General features: G+C 36.3%; 1 protein-coding gene across 1 annotated transcript; it reads left to right on the top strand.

Moving 5' to 3' along the window:
* The first annotated feature begins 1800 nt into the window (after positions 1–1800).
* On the top strand, positions 1801–9799 carry LOC133701168 (mitogen-activated protein kinase kinase kinase YODA). The gene is made up of 12 exons (XM_062124995.1): positions 1801–1980; positions 2908–3664; positions 3756–4496; positions 5153–5240; positions 5388–5450; positions 5791–5951; positions 6060–6135; positions 6376–6435; positions 6526–6633; positions 6805–7044; positions 7551–7642; positions 8397–9799. The coding sequence occupies exons 2-12, from the start codon at positions 3102–3104 to the stop codon at positions 8905–8907; spliced, it is 2703 nt and encodes a 900-aa protein (XP_061980979.1). The 5' UTR covers positions 1801–1980; positions 2908–3101; the 3' UTR covers positions 8908–9799.
* The last annotated feature ends 269 nt before the right edge of the window (positions 9800–10068 follow it).

The following is a 10068-nucleotide window of genomic DNA, read 5'->3' as shown; positions in this document are numbered from 1 at the left end:
TTATTTAAAATTTTGAAATCACAACAATTTAGCTAGTAATTATGTTGTCCTACAACTTTATAAGAATCACTCTTGTACCATGTTTCTTTTTATCCTCTGTTTCTTTCCCTAATAACACTTTGATTTTTCTTTACAAAACATAATAATGATTTGGGGGTTTTTCTCATTAATCAGTGGAATGAATTGAAAATTTCTTCATGTTCTTCTTTTTTAACACGATAGATAATTAACGTAAAAGACAGAAAATAAAAAAAAAAATCGAACATTCCCCCACCTGATAATCATTTCAGTAGATGCAATTGAAATTTGGAAGGCGGCCCCATGAATCTTGAGGTTTTCTTCTCCCTTGTAAAACTCTTTTCTACAGAATAATTAATATTATTGTGGACCGTTTTATTTTATTTTTTTGAAAAAAAATTATAAAGTAAGGTGGCAAACAAGGTATTATTGAGCAACTTGTCTGTTATGTTTCAATAAAAATAAGTTCTGGTGGATCTACCTAGTGACACATGGTTGGTGAGATGATTATACTTCAACTGTTGGCTTGGTGGACAGCATAGAAAGCCCTTGAAATTCCTCTTACCTTTTTCTTCCCTCATCCCGTGTAATTTTATCATCACATCTCTTTAAAATATATTTTATTTAAAAATATATTAAAAAAATATATATTTTAAAAAATTATTTTTGATATGTAAAAATAATATAAAAATATAATTTTAAATTTATAAAAAATATAATTTTAAATGCGTTTCCAAACAAATAATTTATAAAAAAGACACTATAAGTCCTAATGTTTGCTAAGAAAAAATAATAATATTGATGTTTGTATCAATCACCCTAGCTGAATAGATCCAATTTCAAATAAAGTTTTAGGAATTAAAATAAAATCAGCCGTAATTAGTACGTTTTTGTTCTTGCCGATTAGTGGAAGAACAACTTCTAATCTTTCACTAATGGAAAAGGGTTTTTTTGCTAACAAAAGAACAACTTCTAATCTTCACTTTTTCTTAGCAATTATTGAGAGAACATCTTCTAGTTTTCTCATCTCATATATTTCTTTTAATAGAAGAATAATAAATCAGAAAAAAATTAACTCAACAATTATAACTTTATATTTTCTCCTTAACTATTAAAATTCAAGTTTGTTCTAGTGTGTGGTGGTCTAATAATAAAAGTTTAGAATCAAGAGATTTGTTTTTCCTTTGATATCATGTTTGAGCCTCTTAGTTGTTATGGTCACTGGAAACTTACATGGTCGTTAATTTCAGGGTCCGTGAGATTAGTCGATATACACGTAAACTGATCTGAATATCTATGTTAATAAAAAAATATCAAGTTTGTAATGAAAATAAATTATTATAATTTTTTTTTCAAATACAAACAATGTATCGCATATTGGATCTAACCTTCACATGCGAAAATCATTAAAAAAAATACAATCTTGTATTAAAATTAAAAAAAAAATACTTGACAAAAAAACAAAATCACACACAAAAAAAAAGGGTTAAAAAAAGAAAAAGAATCTTCCAAAAGAAAACCCGATTGCGTAAAGCATGACAATGGGAATAAATGGAGCAAGCCGTTAAAAATAGCCTATAAAGAAATTAAAAAAAAACTTATAATCACAGGCATCAAATACCACAGAAACTCCGTGCATCCCTCGCCCCATAATTGACCTAATCAAAACAGATTGCATCATGATAGTCAATAAAAGTCAAGAACGGTCGTGATTTTAAGTGCCAAGTTACTAATCATACATCACTAGTCTACAGTGGTCTTCCCTTTTCACCATAATTTCTTTCTTTCTTTCTCTCCCTGAAAAACACACTCTCTCTCTTTTAAATAAGCTTCTGTTTTTCTCTCTACATTTCTTTGATTCTGTGACTTTTTAGCTTCTCTTCTCTTCTCTTCTTCTTTTTCTTGTCTGAAGCAAACTGACACTTCTGTTTTGAGCTCTATAGATACATCTTCACTTACACTGTAAGTGAAAGACTAAAACTTTTGCCTTGCTACTTTGAGCTTCAATTTCTTATTCTTTTTCCTCTTATATTAAAAAGATTCAATCTCTTAGGTGAATTTTGATGTTTCAAGTGTTTGTATGTTTCTTACCAGTGAATTTGGAGATGGGTTTTTAATTTTAAGCATGGCTATTTTGTTTATTTTGCTCGAGATTTTTTGTCTTTAATTTTAGTTTTGTTAGTTTGTGATGTTAAAAAAAGTTAGGGCATTTAGATCTGGTGTTGATAGATTATGTTTTGGGTTGCTAAGGTTGAGGATGTTTTGTTGGTTTGTTTTGAAAATTGGGGTATTGAAGAATGGATCTAATTCAATAACAATTGTTGAGTGCATGCCAGGGTCTTTATGGTAGTGTACAGATGGTGTAGACAGTTACTTGGGTTTTTGTTTTGGGTTGTTGAATTTGTCCTGAAGTGGACTATACTAGCATTGGAATTGATTATTTTTTTGACAGTGTGGATTAGACATGAGTTAGTGGATAAAATGATGGGTCAAGCTGATTGTCTCCACTTGTAAAGGAGCACACAAATGGAATTGCAAGTAATGCAAGTGATATAACCATTGTGTCGAGAAGAGTTTATTGTTGACCTTGGAATCAACTCATCAAGGATTATTGTCAAGCTAATAGTTAAATCATCAAAATCGTTGTAACTGTTAATGTATAAGAGTGCATGAAAAAGTCATCATGCCCACATTTTTCATCATGAAGTTTGATGCCACAAACAAATGAGAAATTTTCACCATGCTATTTTGGTATAGTGATAACGGAACCCTGCGCGTTCTGTTTTTCTTTTTCAATGTGATTTTAGTTCTGATGTTATGCTTGAGTACGTACTTTGCTTAGCAGCTTATCATGAAACACTAATACAAGTTTATATTCACACTGACCAGGTTGACATTCCCGAGTTGTGCCATTTTCTGTGCTCCTATTATGGAGATTTTTTGGCAGAAAATGCAATTGTTTTAAATCGATTTGTTGCATTCATGGCAACTAAGTTGGTGTAAACGTGAGAGTGTGTTGCTGATCAAGGGGTTGATCTTACGCTAGGATTTGTGGTCATTTTCATGAAGTGTTAAAAGTAAACATGCGGTCATGGTGGGGGAAGTCTTCATCCAAAGAGGAAAAGAAGAAAGCAAACAAGGAAAGTTTCATTGATACAATAAATAGGAAATTTAAGATTACATCAAAGGAAAAGAGCAACAATAGATCAGGAGGATCTCGGAGATGTTGTAAAGATACTCTTTCAGAAAGGGTTTCTTTGTCCCGCGTTCCATCAAGATCACCATCTCCCTCCACACACGTATCACGTTGTCAAAGTTTTGCTGAAAGGCCTCAGGCTCAACCACTTCCACTTCCACTTCCAGGGGTGCCTCATACTAAAATTGGGCGCTGTGATTCTGGAATTAGTGCTTCAGTGAAACCAGGATTGGATGGAGGGGGCAAACCATTGCATCTTTTGCCCCTTCCGAGACCAGGGCATGCCCTTAATAGACTGGACCAAGCAGATACAGCAGGGGATTTAGCCACTGCCTCTGTGTCCAGTGATAGCTCCATAGATAGTGATGATCTGCCTGACTCGCGTGTCCTTAGCCCCCTCACATCGGACTATGAAAATGGGAACAGAACTGCTGTGAACAGCCCTCCAAGGTGAGCTTCCATTTGTTCCATTGAAAGTTTTAAAGTGTCTTTCCAGGTTTCGTCTTGTCTCTGACAAAATTTGTCTTTATGTCTGCTGAAGCGCGATGCGACAGGATCAATCCCCTATCATAAATAGAAAGAACTCAAGAGAAACTCTGAAACATGCTAATTTACCTGCAAATAATCAGACCTTGTCTACACCACCAAAACGGGCAATTTTTAGCTCTCAAGTGCAAAATTTACAGATTCCTCATCGAGTAGCATTCTTTAGTGCTCCAGACAGCTCAATGTCAAGTCCTTCTAGAAGCCCAATGAGAGCATTTGGCACTGAGCAAGTTATCAACAATGGTTTCTGGGCAGGAAAAACGTACTCAGATATTGGTTTACTAGGATCCGGACAGTGCTCAAGTCCAGGTTCAGGCTATAATTCTGGGCAGAACTCAATAGGTGGAGATATGTCAGGACAGCTTCTTTGGCCAAACAGTAGATGCAGCCCTGAGTGTTCTCCATTACCTAGCCCCAGAGTGATTAGCCCAGGTCCCAGCTCCAGAATACACAGTGGTGCTGTCACTCCTCTGCACCCACGAGCTGCTGGGGTTACCATAGAGTCGCCTACAAGCCGGCCAGATGATGGAAAGCAACAAAGTCACCGCTTGCCCCTTCCACCGATAACAATCTCCAACACCCATCCCTTTTCTCCTACCTATTCCGCCTCAACATCTCCTTCAGTGCCTCGAAGTCCTAGCAGGATGGAGAACCCAACAAGTTCTGGTACGCGCTGGCAGAAGGGTCGTATGCTTGGGAGAGGCAGTTTTGGAGATGTATATCTCGGGTTTAACAGGTCTGTGCAAAGGTTATTTGCTAAATGTTTAATTGCATAGACATGGGTGATTTAGCATCATAAAAAACTCTAGAAAGTTTAGTCCATAAATAACTGGGTGGGGGAAGCAGATCAATTTAGGCGTACAGCTTGATTGAGATTGAGACTAAATGGAGTTGAGTTGACATTGTTTTGGATTAGTTATGACCATTGCATTTATAAATTTTTTGTTTTACTCTGCTAATCCATTCACCTCTGTAAAGCAACACTTGATTTTTCATGTTCTTTCATCATCTTCATCATTGTGATGCATCAAGTGACATTTTAACCCATCTTTTACTTAACATTTGAGCTAACATCTCTCCTCTTTGTCTCACCGACCACACCCTCTTTTAACTCATTCTGCGTCCTACTCGAGTGACTTGTTTGCAACAGAACCTCCTTCATACCTTAGAGAGTCCTTATTTGCAATTGTCATCATTATTGCTATCCTTGTTATTGTTATCATGCATTCAAGTCTAATGTTAATATCATTTCACTTCATAATTAAAGAGGAGATTCCCTGATATTCTTGCACACAAATCCGACACCATACTGAACTGAGTTATCAACCATTTGCCATGCACATTATTTATGCATTTTGCATGTCTTATCTGATTTTGTTGTTTGGGCCTTAGAGAAAGAGGTGAGATGTGTGCAATGAAGGAGGTAACTCTATTTTCAGATGATGCAAAATCAAAGGAAAGCGCACAGCAGCTGGGACAGGTAATTTTTTATTTTTCTGTTTTTTTAGGCAGTTTATAGTTTGAAGAATATAAGGTTATGTATTGATATGCATAGATGTTAATTTAGAGCTAGTTCTTCTCTGGGAAATTTTGAGGAAGATATTACAGTTATTCATGATACGTGCAGGAAATTGTGCTTCTGAGTCGCTTACGTCATCGTAATATAGTGCAGTACTATGGATCTGAAACGGTAACATTTTTCTTGCCAGTTTATGTTATCTCCTTTTAGATTTTTACTTTCTGAAATAATTTCATTTTACATGTTAGTCATAAAATATTGCATGTGTATGTTCATTCCAAACTACTGAGACTCCTATATGTTGCCGACTTGCAGTACTTCCTAGTAGACCGCTTCTTGAATTTTGTGGGATTTAATTGCTGATGATTTATATAATTGCATTATCATTTGTTGATTCATGGTAGAGTGTTGTCATTAGATACTTTATTAGCATAAAGTTCCAACAGATTTATGAATAGAAATCCATGGCTTAGATTTTTGTTAGCTGAATTGGTATTTTATTTCTTATCAGGTGGATGACAAATTATATATATACTTGGAGTATGTGTCTGGTGGCTCCATCTATAAACTGCTTCAAGAATATGGCCAATTTGGTGAAAGAGCTATTCGTAGCTATACTCAACAAATCCTGCGTGGGCTTGCTTATTTGCATGCTAAAAAAACTGTCCACAGGTGAGCCTTATTATTTTGCTATCTCATGGTTTTGATAGGGAACCACAACTTACACTAATCACTTATAAACATTATCAAGCCTATTTCATAAGTTTTAATCGTGTTCAGAGACATTAAAGGGGCTAATATTCTGGTGGATCCCTCGGGTCGTGTTAAACTGGCAGATTTTGGGATGGCAAAGCATGTAAGGATATTCATCTGGAATTTTCTTCTCTCTAGTTATTCAAACCTGGGAAAATATGTTGACTGTTATTGCCACTGGTTTTGAACAAATGCTAAATTCTGTTGGTTATGCAACCAAATTAAATTAGTTCTCTATAACTGCTATCTTTTTAGTTTAGTTAGAATGCAAGATGAAAATTTACTCATGCATATTAACCTGTAGGCAATGCGTTGTAACCCATTTTAATCAATTGATCTACAGATATCTGGGCAGTCTTGTCCATTATCATTCAAAGGAAGCCCTTACTGGATGGCACCTGAGGTCAGCCTTGGTGTATTGTCACATTCTGATTTTATATTTCTTTGTGATGCTTTCCAGTAATGCATTTCTTGAATACATTAATTGTTTCAGGTGATAAAAAATTCAAATGGTTGTAATCTTGCTGTTGATATATGGAGCCTTGGGTGCACTGTTTTGGAGATGGCAACAACAAAACCACCTTGGAGCCAATATGAAGGGGTTGGTAAAATTGAAGTACAATAAATTTTTTAGTTTTGTAACTTGTTTTGCAGTTTGAATGGCACTGCTTGAAATCTTAATGTGTGTCTTGGTGAGATTGTGTTAAACTAGAAGTATGATTTGTTTGACCTTATTTCTTACCCTCATTTTGCTTTATTTTCTTCTTGAAAGGTTCCTGCTATGTTTAAGATTGGAAATAGCAAGGAACTTCCAGAGATTCCTGATAATCTGCCAGATGATGGAAAGGACTTTGTGAGGCAGTGTTTGCAACGGAACCCATCACATCGCCCTACAGCTGCTCAACTTTTGGAGCACCCTTTTGTGAACGATGTTGCTCCGATGGAGAGGCCGTTTTTGTCCCCAGAGCTTTCAAAAGAACTGCCTGCAATTATGAATTCAGGAAGATCAATGGTATTAGGATTTTTTCTTGGTGGTGTCTAATGATATTGAATATTGCAATTTTTCTTGTAGATTATATGAGATAAGAAGTTATTCACTACTGTTTATCATACTATAATATTTTTTTAGAAAACAAAAGATTTCATCTGATGAAAAGAAGAAAATATACAGAGACAGGTAGGAGAATAGGTCATCCTCCAAACTAAGAAACAGAGCAGAACAAAAGCTATGATAATAAGCATCCCAAACTCATGGTACTTCAGTTTGGTAAATGACTGGATGAATGTGTTAATTGGGAGTTGTTATATGTTTAGTCTTATGCACACCACCTTAGATGGCTAGCATATGTGGTCGTCTGATTTCATGTTGGTATTGCTTGCTAATGCTACCATGATGTATTTTGTTTTCTTCATGACACAACACGGAATAATTCCTTTCACTTTGCCTGATTTGTCAGTTGTGGCTTTGATGATGTTGCTTGAATTGACTAATGAGTTGAATCTTGGAACTTTTAATAGGGAATTGGACCTGCAAGAAATGTTTCAGGCTTTGACTCAGAAGGGATTTCTATGCATCAATCTAGAGCCACAAAAATTGGTTCAGGGATCAGGTCTCTTCTCCCTCCCTCCCTCATCATGCCCCCACCCACACACTCACTCACACGTGTGCGCTCTCGCCCTTATTGTTTTTCTCTCGCTTCATTGCATATTCAGGAACACATATGGCGAAGTTTGTCTTATGTGTTGCTAGGATTACTGGCATGTGTACTTGTCTTGTCTGAAGATGGACTGATATTGCACAATGCATTTCAGCTAAAAGCACATAGGTTTTTCATCAGGGCACAGAAAAATATTATGTCAGATATCATGTTTCAAAAGCAATATCTTGCTATGAGAGCAGTATTGAAGGAGATCAGTATTAAAATTCTAGTCATCTTCACCCACAACTTGCATGAAATTAGTTTGATGGTGTTATTACTTTTTTTTTTTCTTGGTTGGCTGTTATTATTACTTTGTTCAACAACAAGCAATAACTGTATTGTGTTCTTAGCTCTTCAATAACTTTTTTTGTGAAGACTTCTTTCATTGGTTCTGCTCTGTACTTGTTAACATTTTGCTCCATTGCCCCAACTTACACTTAAAATTTGAAGTTCCATGTAGCATTTGTTGTATTGAGGGGAGAAATCCTTGTGCTTTAGCTTAAGACTGCTTAGTCTGCAGAATCAAAGTGTGAAGATCTAAATGTGCAACTAGTTGGTTTATGTTGCGACAAAATTTGTTGTGTTAAAAATAAATATCTGGTTCTTGTTTTCATAATCAAAAATATTTCTTCTTTCTTTTAATTTGATGTTTTTCCTATTCCAGTGATGCCCATATGAAGAACTCATCATGCCCGGTGTCTCCTACTGGGAGCCCTCATCTATATTCAAGATCCCCACAGAATTTGAGTGGAAGGATGTCTCCATCTCCTATATCTAGCCCTCATACTGCATCTGGTTCATCCACGCCTCTCACTGGTGGTTGTGGTGCCATCCCATTTCATCATGCAAAGCAGCACATAATGTACTTGCAAGAAAGCAAGGGAATGATCACTGGGTCCCAAAGTAGTTTCTATCCCAATAACAACAACCTTTATCAGGAACCAAAGCCCGACCTATTTCGAGGTATGTCACAAGCCTCTTGTGTTTTCCGGGAAATAATTTCATCAGAAAACAGCAATACTGGAAATCAGTTGGGATGGCCTGAACTCTATGATGGGCACCCTGTTTTAGCTGATCGTGTGTCCCAGCAGCTCTTAAGGGATCATATGAAATTGAAGCCATCCCTGGACCTGAATCCAAACTCGTCAATTCGTGGCCGTACCAATGGAATCTAAAGTCTAACTATGCATGAATCCTTCATCAGAAAAATCTTTCTCAGTATTCTATCTCCCAATGCATCATTCATTTTTTTCATTCTAATCAAGGGGAGACAAATCAAATCTGTGTGCTAAAAATGAACTCTGGACAAGTGATTCCAGTAGGTCAGATGTTTCGGAAGCTTGAAGGTCTGGATTAATTTCTTGGAAATGGCCTTGGAGTTTGGTTTCAGAGTTCCTATGGCAAGTAAACAGTTGGCTTAGAGACGGGAGGACTGAGTATGGAAATGTGGCAGCACGTGCAAGTTATTCCACTTGTGTCTGTGAAGCTCTTTACCTGGCAGCTATATATTTCACTGAAGTCAGTAACTCGGTTTGATTTCCTGCCAGCTTTGTTGACCTGAATTCGTGTGCAAACTATTCCATGAATGAAGATTTTGTGATTATTCCAAGAAGGCTACCTTCGGAGACCTATATACATCAGCTCCTCACATTCATGTAACTGCTAGATAGACTGTAGATTTATTATACCTGGAGTGCAAAGCTACTACCATTCGTGCATTTCACATCCTTTTATGTTCCTTCTACTATTTTTTGGGTTGGAAGGATGTGGTGGGAGTTGAAAACAAATATTGTACAGAAAGATGGGAACCAAGTTGGAAGTCCAGATTTTGTGAAGATAACAGTTGAGAACTTGCCTGGCTTCGCCTGTGCCTTTTCTTTTATCAGTTTATGGTAGCTCAGTGTAAAACTTCTTGCGGGCTGTCCAGCTGATATTCTTGTATCTAATGTATACGGTTATACCTTGAATCAAATTAAAGAAATCTAATTCAACCTGTGTACTAGTGAAATCGTCCAGTGCAATTGTAAATTTTTGGAACAGCAATGAGCCAGGTTTATTTTTAAGAAATCTTTGTCTCCCGCATTGTGGCTTAAATTTCAGAGCTGGTTTTATTTTTCTTTGATAACATCAGTTCCTTTTCTAATTCATTTCAGCCTATGGGGATGGGAAAATACCTATCTTGGGTTTTAGAGGTGATTTAAGCCTGTAGTTTGGAGTCAGGTTATGGTATTTTTAGAGTGTGTTTGGTATTGTGGTAGTTATTATGGTTGTGGTTTGAAAAAAGTTGTTTTATAAAAAGTATTTTTAGTTGAGGTTGGTTTGAAAAAATAGGTGTT

This window comes from Populus nigra, chromosome 8 (assembly GCF_951802175.1).
Source record: "Populus nigra chromosome 8, ddPopNigr1.1, whole genome shotgun sequence".
In the NCBI taxonomy this organism is placed as follows: Eukaryota; Viridiplantae; Streptophyta; class Magnoliopsida; order Malpighiales; family Salicaceae; genus Populus; species Populus nigra.
This window is presented reverse-complemented; position numbering and strand designations above follow the sequence as displayed.

Excerpts from the sequence above, each read along its gene's own strand:
- LOC133701168 (XM_062124995.1), top strand. The coding sequence starts at position 3,102 with ATGCGGTCATGGTGGGGGAAGTCTTCATCCAAAGAGGAAAAGAAGAAA. Across the intron at positions 3,665-3,755 it reads GCTGTGAACAGCCCTCCAAG|CGCGATGCGACAGGATCAAT; the intron begins GTGAGCTTCCAT and ends TGTCTGCTGAAG. Across the intron at positions 6,634-6,804 it reads CTTGGAGCCAATATGAAGGG|GTTCCTGCTATGTTTAAGAT; the intron begins GTTGGTAAAATT and ends TCTTCTTGAAAG.